The sequence below is a fragment of the Notolepis coatsorum genome (assembly GCF_963971535.1).
Source record: "Notolepis coatsorum genome assembly, chromosome: 4".
NCBI lineage: Eukaryota > Metazoa > Chordata > Actinopteri > Aulopiformes > Paralepididae > Notolepis > Notolepis coatsorum.
In genome coordinates this window covers 74307281-74326964 of record NC_140168.1, presented here as the reverse complement: position 1 = coordinate 74326964, position 19684 = coordinate 74307281, and the positions used below count along the sequence as shown (strand labels likewise).

The following is a 19684-nucleotide window of genomic DNA, read 5'->3' as shown; positions in this document are numbered from 1 at the left end:
TACCAGTCTTAGGATAATCAGAGCTTTTTTCACAGAGATATCAGCGTGGGCCCTATGTGTGTGCGATCAGGAAATAAGAGATTCGATTTTTCAGCCCACTTCTATAACGTGCATAAGTACACATAATACTATCGATAATCTAGCGTTTATTTGAAAACGATTCATAAATAGGCCGAAAAATGACAACGTGTTTTGTGTATTACAGTAAAGGGCGTTTATCACAGAATCTTCTGAAATCTTCTGGAAGTTTCAAGAAACAAGCGTTTTTCAAAATGGTATAAAACGGAAATTAACCGATTAAAAAACAATCCGTTTCGAAAATGTTGACTGTAGGGCTGACCCCTATTAGTCGATTAATCGGTCGAAGGGAGCCGTAGTCGACTAACCAACCTCTTAGTCGAAATAGTAAAAAAAAAAAAAAAAAAATATTTATCATTCTTTCCAAAAGAAAAGAGGCCTAGAAGCGTGGCTAACGCTAATGGCACGCATACCAGAGGCTAACTGCCTACAAAAACAGGCACAGAGGCACCGAAAGAGGATTTCACCCATCTAATGAACACACTAGACAAATATCAAGATGTATCCATCAGTGTACCAATTGCATGCTTTTGCAGAGGACAAGAAGCCTTCAGTCGACTCCTTCAGACATTAAGCACCCCCCACAGCCCAAATGGAATGATAAAAAATATATATTAATTTATTTTTTTTATATTATACTTTCTTTTTTTATTTATTTATTTTTTGCCTACCAATAGTCGACTAACAGCAAATTGTGGCCAATCATAGTCGACCATCCAAATCCTTAGTCGGGGACAGCCCTAGTTGACTGCAAACAAGTCATTGATAAGCGACGGCCAGATTAGACACATAGCCATAATTTAAGATATAGTAAATGCGTTCACAAATGCGAGTGCTCTATCATTGAAGTGGGTGGTGGCATACGCTTGCTTTTAAACCACGGGACCTGTGGCATCCAAAGTGTTAATGGTGCTATATAAATAAAGTTATTATTATTATTTCTACAAAACAGGAACGTCTCTTGCTCTCAAAAGACCGGGGGATTGATTTGCTTTTTTTTGGTCTCTCTCCCCTAACCTGTTTTTCTTTTTGCTTTGAACAATTTGTAGTATCCAACAAGTACAAATTATGAATATTGCACGATGTTGAACGTGGATAGAGTTGTGTGCAGGCTGTAGACGTTTCTGTGGCCAGTATCTGCCTCACAATAGCGCTTCCACTCCATCCCCTCTTACATCAACGAGTCTACAGAGCACTGTATTTATATATTCATACGCAGAAGCCTGATCACACTATTCAGTGTCATATTCGAGAGCAAGCCTCCCTGATGCTCTGGCAATTTGTAATCAAGTCCATTGGTCACTAGAGAGAAAAATGCCTTGCATTCACACAGATGGCAAAGGATTATTTCGGCTGTGACTGCAATCTTAAAAAAATAAAGATAAAATGATATATATATTTGTTCATATAGTGTATATATCTGCATGTGATTCACTTGTCACAGAGTACAGTAAGCATTCTCTAGAAACCCTTTTAACAGATACATCAGACATGTAATTAAATAAAAGACAGTGGGGGACTGTTTCAGCTAAGCACGCTGTGGTAGGGGTGTGTGTGTGTAGGTGTGTGTGTGTGTGTGTGTGTGTGTGTGTGTGTGTGTGTGTGTGTGTGTGTGTGTGCGCCTACCTGTGTCTCAATGTAGTCCGTGCTTCCGTCTCCTTGGTACCCGTCTGTGGAGTCAACATCTCCGGCCCTCTGCTGTGAGCGCTGTGCGCTGTGGCTCTCCATCCAAGCCTGCGCCTCTGGCTCTGCAGCACTCGTAGCTTTCTCTTCCTCCAACTCCCCCTCCTCCTCCTCCTCCTCCTCTCTCTTGCTCTCCTCTCTGCTCTCGAGCTGAGCGGCGCTCGACTTGCGCTCGTGCTTGGATTTCTGCCGTCTCTTGCGCCTGCTTGACCCCAGGGCTGAGGGCTTTTGCTGGGAGGATCGTCCCTCGACGACAGCAGCAGCGGGTCCCTCCCCTGCTGACCGAACTGCCGCCGGAGCCGGAGTAGGCGTCTGTGTCTGGACCTCCAGGGCATGACGTACACGGTCTCGCTCGGTTTCGGCCGCCCGCAAAGACGAGCGAAGAGCCTCGACCTCCCCTTGCAGAGATTCAATCTGGAGGTGATGAGCCTCGACGGAGCAAGCCGAGGCTGCCGACTGAGCGGACTGCCCCCCGCGCTGGTGTTTCCCCCTGCCCTGGGGGTCGTGCCGTTTCTTCTGCTCTCGTTCTCGCTCCAGTTCTTTCTTCAGGCTTTCATTGTGGGTCGTGACCTTGTTGTTTTGTAGCCTGACCTCCTTCAGCTCCGCCTCCAGGCGTCCCAGTTTGCCCTCGGTTAACGTCAGTTGGTCTTTAACGTCGGTAAGCTTCGCGGTTAGGCTCTGCTTCTGTGTGTCGAGCTTCTCCATCAGTTCAGTGGTATCTTTCTCTACCAGAGCTCTGCCGCCCACGTGGGTCTTCTCCTTTTTGATCATTTTATTGCTCTCCTCCAGTCCCCGAATCTGGGACTGAAGACTGAAAATGTTTGCCTCAAATTCCAGTGTTTCCCTGAGTATCCTCTCCTCTAACTGCGCCTTTACCTGAAGGAGGCACGTGTACTCCCCCTTAAGCTCCTGAAAATTCACCTCAAAGTTCTTTTCAGCAAAAGAAAAAGTAGTCCTCTGCTTTTCAACTTCCTGCCTCACTGCTACCACTTGTTGTTGCATCCGATTGTTCTCGGCAGTGAGAGACTCGGTTTTCTTGCTTTGTGACTCCAGCTCTCTTGCCAAAGACTTGTTGGATCCCATCAAGTTCTCCTTCGCAGATTCCTGCACCATCCACTTGTTGCCCCAGCTCTCCTCCTTCTCCTTCGTCTGGTCTCCTAGCAGCTCTATCTTTTTCAGTAGTGTCTGGATTTCCCTCTCCATCCTAGCTTGCTCCTGTGCCCCCTTCCTCAGTTCCTCGACCTCCACCTGCAGCCCTTGCAGCTGCTGCACTAGCTTGTCCGCTTTGGAACTGTGCAGAGCTAGGTTCAGGTCCTCCTTCAGTGCAAGTATTTGGTGTAACAGCTCATCCCGCTCGGTAGCACACCCCGCCTTCTCCCGCTCTAAAGAACGCAGTTGTTGCTCGTAACCGACACGCAACTCTTCCAGAGCTCGCTCAAGTTTGCTAGAAGCCTCATTGAGCAGGTTCTCTGCGTTGAGAAAGCTCTCTCTCTGTAGGTCCTCCCTGAGGTGGGTGAGCTCCTCCTCGTGGCTGAACAAAAGTTGCGTCCTCAGTCTGTCCAGTTCCGCTTCCTGAGACTGAGCCATGCGGTCAAGAACCGCGTCCTTCTCCCGCTCGAGCATTTCCAACTTGATCTTGTAGTTGGTCGTCTCCGACTCGTGTTTCACCTCCGCCTCTTCAGCGGCTTCCCCGGCGGCTGCCAGCTGGAGCTTCAGGTCCTCCATAGCGGTCTGAAGGCGCTGCAGCTCGCCCCGTTGGCTCTCCTGCGAGACAAGGTTCCTGGAGGCTTGCTCCGCTCTCTCTTTAGCCAAGCGGAGGTTTCTGAGAAGGTCTTCAACCTGGGCCTGCAGGTTGAGCTTCTCCTGAGCCACCAGACTCAGTTCATGACCGGCTTTCTTGTTCATAGCCTGGGCCCGCCGCAGCGTCTCCCGAAGCTCTCCGATCTTTGCATTGAGCTCGTCCGTCACCTCAGTGCCCATGGTAGCACTCGGAATCGGTTGCTGGGCTTTTAGAAGCTCAAGTTCGGCACAATGTTGCTCAGTCATCCGGTCCACCTCTGCCGCGTGTTGCACATTAAGCTCCCGCTTCATGTGGACAATTTGCTGGCCATACATCTCATCCAGCTCTGCCCTGAGTAGCTCAAGTTTGCGAGCAGATTCCTCCTCGATCCTCTGGAGGGTGTCGCTCTCAGACAGGCTTCCCTGGTGACAGCGTTTCTGGAGGTCTTCCACAGAGCCCATCAACTGCATGATCTCAGTGGAGGACATTCGTTCCTTCTGCCTAGAGGTCTTCAGTTCAGCCGTGCAGCTTTCCAGCTCAGTCTGTCCGTTCTCCAACTCCCCCCTACAACTCTCCAACTCACCTTTGCAGTTTTGCAATTCGTCCTTACAGCTTTCCAACTCGTTCAGGCATTTCTCAAGCTCCATCTCCTTCAAAGCCATTTGCTGGTTGGCGTCACTCGAGCGTTTCTCAAAGGACTCGATCTCATCCTTGAGCCGAGTCAGGGAGCCGTCGCGTTCCGAGATGACTCCCTCCTGCTTCACAATGATTTGGTCTTTCTCCTCCAACTTGCTTACTAAGGTTGCTTGCGTAGTCCTCGCCAACTGTGCAAGTTCCTCCCCGAGCAGGCTCAGAGAGTGCTCGTGTTCTGTAATTATTACAGTTTGCTCCCGAAGCAGCAGATCCTTTTCTTTCAGTGTTTGTGCAAATGACTCTTCTGCCCCTTTTTCCGAAAGTGACTCAGAGAGCTCAGCCCTCAGTTGCATTAGGGAGTGCTCGTGCCCCAACATGACTCTCTCTTGTTCAGCAATCAGCAGGTCTTTCTCGTTTAACCTTTGTGCAAATGACTCTTCTGATCTTCTCCCTGCCTACAAAGAAACCATCCCTCAGAATTACAGATATCGGAGAACTCTAGTCTGAGAAATGTCTACCCGACATGAGTCCAGCATAAGTATGGCTGCCCCATGTTTGAAGCCATTAAAAGGTTATCCATCTATCCCACAATGCAAAGCCTCTAGCATTACCCTTGGCTGCTACCAAATCTTACAGCCAACACTTGTTGGTGTTAACAGTAGATAGCTTTAGCCGCAACAGTTGGTAGCTGAAATAAGCTAAACGTTTCGGTAGCTAATGTTAGTTCTGAAGTTAGTTAACAGCAAAAGAGGAGGTGTTTAATGCTTTGAATTGTGGGGTAGGTTAGGAGGACATTTAGAAGCTATGGTATCTATCTATGGTATTAGCTATGCTCATGCAATTAGCTTTTTAGCCTAAATTAAAAATACAAAAACAACTTTTAATAATGAAACGTTTTTATGTAATTTCCCCTCCATGACGTTGCTAAATAAATGACGAGATAATAGAAATATCATAATTATTATTATATAAATAGAATAAAACATGACAATTCCTCAGACCATAACCGTACCATAAGAATCTCATAATACAAAATGTTAACTGAATCTAGAGCACATAGTAGTGTGGTGAATTCTGTCTGGCCTTCCCCGGACAATACACTGTCCCCTTCATCTCTACCTAACACCATGTCCTAAGATAGCCACTCCTTTGTGTCTCATCCCTCCCCCCTCCATCCGATCCCCCTTCCCCAGCCCCCCCTCCATTACAACCTCCTGTCTACCTTTCACCCTCCTTCACCTTTCTCAAGCCCCTCCATTTGAGCCCTGCCCCCCATGTCTCATACTCCTACCCCCCCCCCCCCCCCCTCTCACCTGGTCATGTGTAAATATCGACGTACAACATGATTCCCGGGGGCCACTTCCAGGGGTCTCCGGGCCCCGACTCCCGGTCTGGTATTCTGAAGCCAATCTCCTGTGTTTTATCCTAATACATTTGTAACAACCAACTATGGACCGGCGAATTATACCTCCGGTACATCCAGGACAGTGGGTACAGGGCAAGCTCACCATCTCCAGCTCGTTGAGATTGTGTTGAAGCTGGCTGTTGTGCAGCAGCTGCTCGTCGCTCCTGGCCTGGTGCTCTGCGACCCTGGCGCCTGCGTCCTCCAGCTGCTGCTGGCAATGGATGAGCTGCTGGCGGGTCTGCAGGAGGTCGACGGCCGTGCTGCTGTGGCTGGTGTTCCTCAGAGACTCGCCTGCCTGGAGCTGTCACAGTAAACCCACCGGGACGGAGACACGGTTAGGATTCATTTCCATGAAAAACAATAATACATTCTCGACATTTACATTTGGTCATTTAGCTGAACGCTTTTATCCAAAGCGACTTACAAGTTCTGTACAACAAGTCAGCAGGAAGGGTACAACTCTTACAGCTGAGTAACAATGTTCATCAAACAGTGCTGGAACGTGGGTGCTGCAGTGTTGAGTGCACAGTAGTAAAGACATATTAGTATAGTAGGAAGAGTGCATGATAGTAGAAGACAGTAAAAAGGTTAGTGGGTTTTCTTTTTTTTCATTTCAGATATTTTTTTGTATTTTATTTTTTTATTCTTTTTTTAAACAAACACATAAACAAACATGACAACACACGATAAGATATACAAGCATTAGTTGACAGTGCACATCCAATGAAATCACATTTTAGTTAATTGTCTTATACAGGATATACCCTTAATACCTGTTATTTAAAAACCTACACACATATGCTCTAGCTCGTACCCCCCCTCCCGGACCCCCCATTGGATAATCCATCCATTTTCCCTCTCTCCTAACCAGACATTACCATTATATGCTAGCTTTTATTTTCTCCACCACTTCTAACCACAATGTCATTTTGGATTCATTGAGACCCAAAATTCTTGCTGTAGATATTTCTTGATAGATCACATCGAGATATGTAATAATCCAGACCTTTCGGCACATTTTTTCCAGTTGGAACCATCGTGATGCTATCAGCTTTTTAGCCACTGTGATACCCGATAAAACCAATCTCTTTAGCTGTGGATGTACTGCACACTCAAAAACATCATTCAGCAGTAATACAGAGGGGTGTACAGGTATATTCCAAGTTAAGAGATTTGATAATTGCTGGGTCACCTCTTTCCAGAATATCTTAACTGGTGGGCAGTCCCAGTACATGTGCATAAATGTCCCCTCGTCCCCATTTGTACATAAGGAGCATTTGGAGTCTTGTATAAGACCCATTTTTTTCAGTATTTTTTTTTTTTAAACTTAATTTTTTAGCGTTTATCGCTTTTCTGGTCAAGCATGACCGACAGATACAGGGTGAAACGGGATATAGATCAGGGGAAGACATTCTGGCAAATGACGGCGGGTCCGGGAATCGAACTCGGAGTCCACCAGATCCGTGACGCAGCACGGTTTTCCCTGACGCAGAAATAGCGCCGAGATATGCGGTGAGCTACTGGAGCTCCCCCATTTTTTTCAGTCTTATAGGAGTCAAGTATGTCCTGTGAATATAGTTAAGATTGATTTGTTGATGGTCCGGGTTCCTTGATGTGAGTCGAACATTTGCCCAGGCTTCTTGCCAATCAAAATCACTTTCCAGGTCTGGTATATCCCTCCTCCAGACGGAGTCTAGGTGGAGGGTTTCATACGAGGACGTTAGTAATTGATGATAAAAATCTGAAACAAAACCTCTCGATGTCTCTCTTTCATAGAAGAATTTGTGGTATCTGTGGTGTTCAATTGGTTTCTTTAATGGAACACCTTGAGTCTTCAAACATAACAATAACTGTATGTAAAAAAAGATGTGTGGACTTGGTGAGATTAAATTTTTTGCGTATTTCTTCATAACTACAAAAACCCTGTTTGTTAAAAACATCCCCTAATGAGTGTATGCCTTGCTTTTCCCATATAGGGAATCTTATAGGTTGTTTTCCAATCAAGAGTGCATTGTTATTGAATAAGGGAGTATGATTGTGCCATTTATTTGGGTTAGGATATTTTTTTTGTGTTTCACGCCATATCCGGATCGCATGAGTAATTATGGGGCCAAATTTCCATTCGCACTGCTTAATTGATAGTTTAGTGTATGCTATGTCCTTCAGTCTATGTGGGGCTACTATGTTTTCTTCTAATTTTCTCCAGGATACTAATGCTTGGGGATCAAACCATGTTGTCAATGGTCTTAAAGTGTATGCCTTAAAATAGTGGAAAAAATCTGGAAATGCCATGCCACCGTCTGCTTTATTTCTCTGTGCGGTGTGTGTTTTTAGTCGACGGCAAAAGATAGGACTGTTTCAGCTGTCCTAACTGTGGTGGGAAGTTCGTTCCACCATTGTGGAGCGAGGGCCGAGAATAGGCGGCTTCTCTTTGATGACCCTCCCGGAGCTCAGATAGGAGTGGGTCTGAGGCGGCCAGAGGATGTAGAGCGGAGGGGTCTTGAGGGTGTGTAGTTAGAGACCATTGACCGGAGGTAGGCGGGAGCCGTTCCCTTCGCCACGCGATATGCCAGGTCGAGGACCTGAAGATATCGATCAACTAATAGATTCCATCCTTTTGTTATTCAATGAATTCGGTATTTCTCAAAATTGTCTGTAAAATTTGTATTTCTTTCTATATAGTTGTTTTATATTTACTATATGTTTAGTGTGATGTGGATGCCAGCCACATGCTGATTTCCTAAGAGAATAACGGACTTGATTCAAAGAGAAAGTCCACTGCAGGCGTTTACAGGAACTTGAGATGCATGCCGGCACACCATGATGAAAGAAACGTCTACTTTCTCAAAGAGGACTTGAACTTCCCCTTCGGAAACATGGCTTTAAGGGTGAGAAGAAGGGATTCAAACAAAAACAAAAGAAATTGTGGCATAATTACATTTTCTCTTTTTACGTTCTAGATCAGGGGTTCTCAAAGTTTGGATGATCGAGGACCAATTTAGGGACCCAACATTGGATTGAGGGCTTCCCCAAAAAAATCCCTAGCTAATGAACCTGCAATGATGACATAATCTGTCGAGTCAGTCGAGTCATACACGACTGAGATGCCTAGTCGCCATGTAACCAATAGCCTAACAAGCTTTAAACAAGCTGTCGTTTCCAACATCACAGCTTAGCCCAGGAGGTTCAGTTTTACCTTCTTAAAAGAAAAGTACTGTGTGATGTTGTAGGCTAGTTTAAAACTGTATTGGAACAGGACCAAATATAACGCATGTGTTTACACCTTAACAACTCATCAGAAACATCTTCAGAGGGCCTGCACGCCGCACTTTAAGAATGCCTGTTCTTGGGGATGAGACTGGCGATGAATTTGACGTTACCCTCATCCCAAAGCTACTGGTAGAAGTCAACAAAAAAACAAGTGCTCTTCACAAAAAAGACGCTTTGTCCACATATCTGTACAGCCACATATCTGTACAGCTGAATCACGTTCTACCAAATGAGCCTAATGTTTTGCAATGGAATTTCCTATGAACCAGAATCATCTTGGTTGACTGATTAGTTAACCAAGTAAGTGGGGGCAGCATTACAAGACATGCCCTGCCTCCAGGACCAGCACAGTCCTGCACAGTACTTGTTACTTCTCTTAACCTCTTAACACATTGGGTGCCACGCCTTTTTCGGGCCCCATCTATGCACTGCCACGCTTTAAAAGATAGGAGTCTGTCACCTTGTTTGTAGAGCTATAACTATATTATATATTATAGCTATGGATACAATACTATGGTCATTTGACAGTGACTTTCTTCTGATCAAGATGCAAACATTCGCGCGTTATACCGTGGTGAATATAAGTATGTTTTTAGATCGGTCTGGGGTAATTCCCGAAATGCTGAGGAATAGCGTTATGCGTGTATTATACTATAACCGTTGCCGTTTCTTGCCTGGACCCGCTATTATTCTCAAATCAAAATCATAGGTATTATGTTTCATCATGAATGCATGAAAGGGGGGGGGGGGGGGGTTGATGCTTTGATCGTCACCAACGGCATACGTTGATTGTGGACTAACGTTACACACACGTTCGGATCGAGGTGAAGACATGCTTGGATCAACGCAAGATTGATATCATATAGCCCTCACCTTGACTAGGATGTACCCCAAAAAAAATATTACAATTATCCGTTCGCGATTCCAAGTATTGATGCCCATCGTGTCGCCAACATAATCCACCACACATCATGCATTGGGAGCATTTGATTCTTCTCAATCCAACCGTTATAACCACTCCCCTTGCCCGAAAAAAAAGAAACTACCCGGAGACATTAGATCGACGCACAGGCCAAGATACAAGGTTTCAAAGGGTGCTCGATACCGCCGTCTAGCTGGATGCGGCTGGTATTGCACTTTGGCTATCAAGGACTCATTCCCTATGGTAACACGAGGCTCCCTGGATGGATAATGAATAAAAATATCGGGGGGGAAAAGGAAAAACGACCCAGAAACGTATTAAGCCGTTTTTGGCACCCAAAGTGTTTTCTGAAAATCCGCCTAAAATACATACCTAAGTAAATGGAATATTGCTCCACTTCTATAAGGTCCATTTGCATGTTATTGGTATCTAGGGACATCTATGGACCTCAGTGAATGTACTCCCAGTGTCAGAAATATTGTGTCTATTACTAGGCTTGCTTAAATTGTGATGAAACAAAGGAGAATATGAATTATGATTTTTCTTTGCATCTTTGACAGTGAATAACACCATGCTAAAAATGACCAGACATGAAAAACTGCCACTGAGCTCGTTCAGTACCTTCTTGAGATCACGTGTACAAAAGAAATCTAAGGAAATGAATCAAGGGAAGATGATTAAACAGAAGGTTTTGTAGATACAGTACTGAATTCTCCCATCCGGACCAATGCAATTTGAGATATTATAGAATATAGAATAGCAGGCCTATAAATGACTTTATTATAGCCAATTCGCACATTTATGGATTGGGCCAAATCTTCTCTTTCAAATGGCAGAGTAATAAGAAAAATACAAAATTATAATCAGTCATTTGTTTGCAGAAAGCTAGAATCCTTTGGGAAGTGTAGTTTAAAAAAAATTCCAACGCTGGGCGGCTACGTGGCGTAGTGGGCAAGGCGCTCGCCACGAAATGCTGGAGACGCTGGGCTCGTCAGTTCGAGCCCAGCGCTCCACATTTGCTTTCAGTTTAGCTGGTCGTCCGTACTAATACACATTGGCCGTATTAGGGGGTGGGAAACTGATGGGTGGGGATCAGGCGTTGTGGACAGCGACTCCTACAGGTCGGTTGGTGCGCCTGCGCAGTAGAATCAGGAAGTGTCGGGGGCAGCGTGAGCCTCCCACGCGTTACTCCTCGCCACTGAGAGATCGAGCTGCGCAGGTGAAAAGATGCGACTGCTGTTACCTCAAGTACTGGAGGGGACTTGTGCTATGTATGACTTAGTCCACATTGCAGGCGGCTTGTGGGAGGCAAGAAACAGCGTCCGTGACAGGGGAGGGTTGAATTGGATGATACGAAAATTGGGATGGGAGAAAATATAGAAAATGGGAGAAAAAGTGGACAAAAAAAAAATAAAAAAATCCAACGCTCATTGAAATCTGTATTTGTCCTCTTCTCAAAATGACTACATTCACCGATGGCCGGTAATTCAAAATGGCCGATTTCTAATATTTTTTTTACAAAAATCTCACTAATAACATTTTAACCTATTGGTAAACAAAGGTATTGATGAAAATATACATTATAACTGCTGTTGTGACATGGTTATGATCTTTATTCTTGAATACGTTTGAAAAAAAATAACAATAATTATGTCAGACAGTCTGGAGAGCTTGATTTATGACGTGATGTAATTTGCGGTCCGGCACCAGACCGCACAGGAGGAAAAGGTTAACCCTTTAATCGCCGTTGACGCTGAAACACGTCATTCCCCGCCATGCTTATTCTGCCGATGACGCTGGACAGCGTCTTTGATATCAATATTTCAAAAATCTGTGATCGAAATCATATTTCTCCCCCGGAGACATTATATGTACTGGTGAGCCCCTGTCAACTCTCTAACGGTTCAAGAGCGTCATCTGGTGGCCGATCGGCAGATCGCCCAGGGAAGAAACAGGGAAGTGGAAGCTGGTGCTCATTTCAATTTGGTCCGATCACTCGCTATAGGTCCCGGGACTCGAGCTCGACACAATGGATATCGATCCGTTGCCAATAACTCTATAAACAACATGATTTGGACGTATATACTATTATACAACCTGGAAATGGATCGGGTATTTCTATATCCCATAATAGAAAAAATTCTGTTCCACGCTCATCTCCCAACGGCGAGAGGAAGCTACGGTGAGTTTCAGCGTTATTTTGTAATGTCTTCTATACTAACTGCTCCAATGATCATATCACCCACACTAGATGAATGATATAACGTTGCCCACGGAATTATAAACGACCCCCCGCCCATCCGGTCAACATCAGATCATACGTAGTAACTCCTAGAAGCACGTCCATTTGAAAAGTTTTATCTCGCGCCGATTGCTATCAAACTGTATACAATCATCAATATAATGCATTTAGGGCTATAAATCACGTTCTGGAGAAAGCTGCAGAAATCGATAAAAACATACTTATACTTTAGACCGTATTTTAGTATGAATATGTGAATGAAAAAGTATAACGTTGCTACACCCTGAACAATAGATATAGGACTTTGAATGGGCCATGGTAATGTCAATTTAGCAATACAATTTAAAAAGTTATAGCCCTGCAAAGAAGGGGAACTTCTCCATGTTAAATAGGGCTGGCGAGGGATGGTAAATTATGAATTTAACCCCGGCGATCAAAGGGTTAAGAGTTATGAGATGCAAATAATTTTTGCATTAAGCCCTAACATTTTTGCTGCTGTGCAGAATCTTTGCCTGTTTGCTCTAGAGCAGCGGTTCTCAAACTACGGGTCGCGACCCAAAGTGGGGCCATGTGTAGGTGACAGTGGGGTTGCGCACTTTTTTTTATGTTCTGGCAAACATATTTTGGCTAAATATGCCTCGTTTTATAAATGTGTATTGATAATTGTAATAAAATGTTCTAATAAATATGCATGATCAAGTTCAACAACGTGTGCTTTTATTTTGATATTCCTTAATTCCACGTTGGAATTACGCGATACATTAACTCATTGAACGCCAAAAACGAGTATACAAATTTTTGCCTCCCATTCGTTGGCCGCCAAAAACGTAAATACTATTTTTTTATTATTATACTACTGTAAACAGTCAGCCGGACCTTCTTGTGTGGTCCTGGTACTGTAGCTCTGAGTGAATTGGAATTGAAATGACGATCGAATCCCAATAGGTGGCAGTATCGCCTACCTTTTGAACGGGGCTAGTTTACTGTGGGGGAGGGTTTGCTCACTCACTGTTGGCCCGATTAGTCGCCGCCGGAGTTGAGAGCACTCCAGACAGAGGCAACTGGTACAGGCAATTGCAAACTATTGGAGATTATTATGAAGAGGACAAAACTATCACACTTATGGATGATAAGGTGCGTTTTCACCAGACTACATTGGACTCAGCACTTCTGGTTAATCATAAAAATACTATAGTCAAACCGGCCGAGGAGGTAACATTATCTGTTCACCGCTCCGCGGTAGTCGCGGGACACCATAGTTGAGAGCACTCCAGACTAGGGCCAACTAACGTTCGGCAATGGCGATCGCCTAGAGCAGTGTTTCTCAACTAGTGGGTCGCAACTCAAAAGTGGGTCGTGGGGCCATTTTGAGTGGGTTGTGATGCGTGTGTAAAGAAAATTAAAATAAAGTAAAAAAAAAAAAAAAAATTATATAATTTATTTTTTTTGCACTAGCTATCTTTGTGAAAGTGGCTTCTCAGCTCTGGTCCAGCTGAAGACAAAGCAGAGGAACAGATTGGACATTGAGCACGACCTCAGAGTTGCTTTGTCTACCATCACCCCAGACTTTGAGACTCTTGTCAGGAGCAAACAACATCCCCAGTTATCCCATTAGTTCCCTGGGATGTTTAAGCTAAGAAGTCTGCTAAGAAGGATATATTATTTATTATTATTATTATTATTATTTTATTTCATTGTGTTTTTAGCCCTAGTTGTACATTTGTTGCAACCCTAGTTATCCCATTAGTTCCCCCAAACTTACTGTAGGTCTGTTACGTTAAGCTAAGAAGTCTGCTAGGAAGCATAATTATTTATTATTATTATTATTATTATTATTATTATTATTATTATTATTATTATTATTATTATTATTATTATTATTATTATTATTATTATTATTATTATTGTTCTTTTATTTCATTGGGTTGTTAGCCCTAGTTGCACTTTTGTTGCAACCCCAGTTATCCCATTAGTTCCCCCAAACTTAGGTCTGTTATGTTAAGCTAAGAAATCTGCTAAGAAGCATAATTATTTATTATTATTTTATTTCATTGGGTTTTTAGCCCTAGTTGCACTTTTTTATTTCATGTTTTAACAGTGCATGAAAGATTGTGTATTACTGCAAATTATTTAAAAAAAAATGTATTCATAGTCGTTAAAAAATTTGGGTCGCGACTTAATGACTAAGGAAAATGTTGGGTCCCGAGGCTAGACCAGTTGAGAACCACTGGCCTAGAGCGAACTATTGGAGATAATTATGAAGAGGACAAACAGTGACTATCCATGTTGGGCGCTGCCATAGCCAACTAACGTTATTTATTTAAATTGTTCCTGTTCTGACTCAGACACTTCGGAGCTAGAGTGGACAGGGTTTTGGTGGACCTGCTGACAAAGGTAACGTCTATTTTACCGAACCCCATCATAAAACATGCCTTTGTAATGATCCCAGCGTCTGACGACCCCCCCCCCCCCCCTCCCCCCATGGTTTGTGAATCATTCTACTATGTTCATGTTACCTTTGACCTGGAAATAATATAGGTATCAGTCGAGCAACAAGCATGAAATGCGCACACGTTCCAGGAAACTAAACTGGATTATTTTTAAACAGGCGATTTTTAGCATGGGATAGCGCAGGAACAAAGGTATGTAGAACTAAGTGGTTTGTTCCCTGTTGGAGTATACATACATTTCCTTTCAAATGAGCCATACTATTGTCTCCATAGCTATAATCTAGAATATACGATGGGTCTGCAAACATCGTGAAAATTGTCAAAAAACGCTGCCGCCAGGGAGTACAAATGGAAAAACAGTGTGGCAGTCAAAGAGTTAAGTGTGGGGTCGCCAAAAAGATTCCTAAATAAAATGGGGTCATGGTATAAAGGAGTTTGAGAACCCCTGCTCTAGAGGACAGAAAGCACAATACCGGGAGGTCCCTCTCCTCTCAGGGAGTCTCTCTCCTCTCTCTCTATCACATTGTAATTTTTACTGGAAAGCTAAATACTGTCAAAACTAAGAAGAATAATAGACCTGTTCATTGTATACGTCAGACTCAGTGTGTGCGCGCATCAAGGCGGCCCGTGGGGTTGGCATTCCCATCGCCGTGCATGGCGGTGTGAGTGGCGCGCGGGCTGTTTGTGTTTTCCTTCGGTCATGGCGTGCTTTATCGGGGGGGTGTCTTGGATGGGGATGTGGTAGGGATTGATGTGTGAGGTGTTCGGGGGACTGACTGTTCCGGGGGGGTTCACATGCCTTCGAGCGACATTATACTATTGTACTTATTTTATGCCTATTCTTAAATCTGCACGTCTACATTACACAACTTTTATTGTCTTTTATACCTATTCTTATGTCTGAAGTTTATGCAATTTTTTTTATTTTGTCAATTTGTGTGCTGATTTTATGCCCATGTTCATTTTTATTTTTATTTTCTTTTAAATTTGTTATACTAATTGCTGTGGTGCACTCTGGACTGAGAGTACTATGTAGATAGCTATTAATATTTATTATTGTTATATTGTAGAAATGTGTGCATTGAAATGTCTGTAAAGTCTTCAATGTAGTCAAAGGTTGATGAAAAGGAACGTAATCCTGGTCAGAACAACGGGGCGGACAACAATATATTTGCATTTGTTAGCCCTGCTAGCGATCTAAACAATCAATCCATGCCAAAGATGTAAAAGGTGAAAGACTCACACACTTAACCATCCAACACATTAAATGACATCCAGCCGTTTTCATTTGAAACTACTTTTTTTAGTCAGGGGAGTGTCATGGTTTCTCCATAGAGCCCCTTGTACTTTTTTAGCGCAGCAGCTCGCGCAGGTAGGGGGCAACTTAGTCACGTGACTCAGTTGGTATTGCCGATTGGCTCAAACACGGTATGTTTGTACACAGTGCACCGGTCTATAGGATGCTTACACGTGCTGTAAACATCCTGTGCGTCAGACTACCTACCTGCTGGAACTGAACGTGGAGTTTCTGGCTCTGCTCCGTCATCTCCAGGAATTCCCTCATGATCTCGTCCTTCTCCTCGCGGGCCTGCTGCAGGTTAGCGGTGAGCTGGGTGATTATGCCGTCCCGCTGCTTCAGGGCAGCCTCGAAGTCCTGCAGCTAGATGAGTGCAATGACCATAGAACTTAGGGCTGTCAATATTAATGCATTCATTTTGGTCATTCGTTTGAAAACCTTTCGAAAACGAAAGAAAATAATAATAATAACACAATTTAATCACATTATGTTTTTGACCCCAACTACCTCCTATAACCAGAGCACATGGAATTGATCTATATGGATACAAACAGCAGCACACAAACAAAGACGTATACAGTAGGGCTGTCACAACGTATTTAAATTTGAATAAAAAAAAAAATACTTGAATTTGACTGCCAAACTGCAAGCTAAATGTGAAAAAAATTCTAATGGTTGAAACAAGGTGAACCGAGAGTTACCTGTTGAACTCCTTCTGTACCAAAGGCAGCCCTGATGTCCTCCAGCTCCCTGCTCAGCTCCTCCACCACCTGGGTCTTGGCGGCCAGCTCGTCCTCCACGCCCTGCAGCCTGCCTCCCTTCGTCACCTGCTGAAGGGGCTCCACCTCCTCCTGTGTAGGGAGGAAACGGGACCAGGCAGAGCGGTCAGCGAGCGTCCCGCACCCCATCATACAGGAGCTAGCTCAGCATTCAGCCAGCGTTCAAGAAGGCCATAGCAGCGAGTAGGGTTACGGCAGCTAGATTAGTAGGAGTCTATTGGAAATGACAGGGTCTAGATCCCATCCCCCGGAAGAACTGTGACCTGGAAGTGGGTCGTCATATGTTGGCCAAGCTGCAAAACTCATGATCATTTTCACCTCAGTGGCAGTGATCACCTAAAGTAGCAGTGGTTACCTAAAGTAGCAGTGATCAAGGCTCTTGAAAGTAGCACCAAGGTTAACTACTTCTTCTCATTGTTGTCATTGTTCAACACCCTAAATAACATTTCAGAATGACAAATCCATACAAAGACTAACCCTAAATAACATTTCATACTGACAAATCCATACAAAGACTAACCCTAAATGACATTTCAGACTAACATCCATACAAAGACTAACCCTAAATAACATTTCAGATGACAAATCCATAAAAAGACTAACCCTAAATAACATTTCAGACTAACATCCATACAAAGACTAACCCTAAATAACATTTCAGACAGACACATCCATACAAAGACTAACCCTAAATAAAATGTCAGGCTAACATCCATACAAAGACTAACCCTAACCACTTCAGACTAACATCCATACAAAGACTAACCCCGCTACGAGGGCCATTTCATGTATGCACGAGGAGATATAATAATGATAATCTAGCGTTGATTTCAGGATGATTAGATAATCAGCCGAAAAATTACAACGTGATAACTGGATTACACTAAAATGCCTTTTTCTCGTCTTTTCCTGGAATTACTCAGAATCACTCAAACTATACTCATATTCAAAAATATAGTTTTAGGGCTCGCAAGTTTGGCATTCTAAAACTATATCCATTGAATAAAGACCTGGCGCTGAAGGGGGATCAGCGCCCCCTGCTGCTGGTGGTCAGTGTGTTAAGAGGATCGCAATACTGATTCTAAAACACCATGGTTTAAACCACAGCAAAAACCTAAAATATCAGAAAAAGTCATGGAATATATTATTAGATGACAGAACATTGACAATTCTTTATACACTTCTTTAATAAATAATAATTTAAATGTATATATTTGACGCTTGAAACGTAAATACAATTATTCTGTTACAGTTGCTGAGCTATATAATATAGCTAATGTCCATTTGTTATGTGTAATCTCTCCACAGTACTTGTGCCAGCACGAGATACGATTATATTAAAAAAAGATTATATATACACATCAATATCTTTCTTTTGAATGAAATAGGTTCAGGAATCAGGATTGTTAGCCTAATGAGAGAGAAAGAGAGATCCGCAAAAACTAAACTGATTTCTCAGCTGTGCCTGTGAGCGTTTCCAGGGTTAGCTTAGATAGCGTTAGCAGTAGGGCTGCAACTAATGACTATTTTGGTAGTCGACTAATCTGTTGATTATTTTTTCGATTAGTCGACTAATCGAAAAACTTTGTGAAAGTGGCTTCTCAGCTCTGGTCCAGCTGAAGACAGAGCAGAGGAACAGATTGGACATTGAGCATGACCTCAGAGTTGCTTTGAGACTCTTGTCAGGAACAAACAACATCCCCAGTTATCTTACTGTCGGTCTGTTATGTTAAGCTAAAGAAGTCTTCAGCTGGCTGGACCAGAGCTGAGAAGCCACTTTCACAAAGATAGGTAGTGCAAAAAAAAATTATATATATATATATATATTTTTTTATGACTAATCGACACAACAATATCTCTAACGATCGACTAATCGTTGCAGCCCTAGTTAGCAGCTAACATTAGTTACGTTTTTACCATGACACGGGCATGAATGGCGAGGATGCAAAGCATGTTAGACGCATTGGACCCGTTGCTCACAGATGTTTCACTGCACATAGAAACAGCGCGACTCACGAGAGGAGTTGTCACAGGGCTGTCGAACGCAGGGCTGAATAGCTAGATGTCATAGCTTCTAAAATTCAAGGTCCGCACTGCTCTGACAAACCATCACCAGGCGATTCTCAGCTCTACGTCTCAGAACCTATGTCTCCTGATCTAGGCATCATAAGTGATGGAGAGAACAGGACATAACAGCCTCTTCACCGCTCCTTCACCCCTCTCCTCTGTCTGCCAATTTACACCTCAGAAAATGTCCCTCGCTCGACCCCAAACCACTGCCCACCCGATTGTCCAGCTGCTTTTGTATGTTGTAGTGTTGTCACGATACCAACGTTTTGACTTCAATACCGATACCAGCCCTGCACTCAGTGGTGTTTTGAGAAATATGATATTACTCAAAACTTCTGGTTTGAGAAATCGAAAAAAATGTATAAAAAAAAATGCAACATGCAGACTTCCGGTTGGACAGACAGGTAAACATAACAATATTTTTTGGGATCCGACCAAATCTTTTAAATGATGAATTCACAATCACAACATGTTTATATAGATATATATATATACCACGCCTATCTAAAAGCTCTGTGGATGTATTATTTAAAAAAATATGTATATATTTGTCTACATAAAGATATTCACGTACATAAAGACCCACCATCACCAGGCGATTCTCAACTCTACATCTCAGAACCTATGTCTCCTGATCTAGGCATCATAACAAGTGATGGAGAGAACAGGACATAACAGCCTCTTCACCGCTCCTTGACCCCTTTCCTCTGTTCTGTCTAAATGATGGAGAGAACCGCGTGTCCTTCATCCTACAACCTCTTTATCGCTCCTCTCCCTCTGTTCTGTCTCAGAATATGTCCCTCGCTCGACCCCAAACCACCACCCACCCCCATATGGGGCGACAGTGGCTCGGGGGGGGGTAATCCGGAGGTTCCCGGTTCAATTCCCGCTCCTCACGGACAGCGTGTCGAAGTGTCCTTGAGCAAGACACTTAACCCCCTAACTGCTCCTGATGAGCAGGTTGGCACTACTACTACTACTACTACTACTACTAGTGCATCGACTCCTCCTCCTGCATTCCTGTGTGTTAGTTGGTTGGATCCACTACACTCCGGTTACTTACTACTGAACGGAC

The 19684-nt window shown here is 43.6% G+C and overlaps 1 protein-coding gene across 6 annotated transcripts in view; it reads right to left on the bottom strand.

Moving 5' to 3' along the window:
- The window catches only part of akap9 (A kinase (PRKA) anchor protein 9), a 276424-nt gene that overhangs the window by 183049 nt on the left and 73691 nt on the right, over window positions 1–19684 (bottom strand). For all 6 annotated transcript variants that reach the window (XM_084313669.1, XM_084313670.1, XM_084313671.1 and 3 more), the window contains exons 5-8: window positions 16462–16611; window positions 15968–16123; window positions 5683–5880; window positions 1705–4629 (exon numbers count right to left, since the gene is read on the bottom strand). In XM_084313669.1, the coding sequence (XP_084169795.1) occupies window positions 1705–4629; window positions 5683–5880; window positions 15968–16123; window positions 16462–16611 (3429 nt within the window). The remainder of the gene's footprint in view (window positions 1–1704; window positions 4630–5682; window positions 5881–15967; window positions 16124–16461; window positions 16612–19684) is intronic.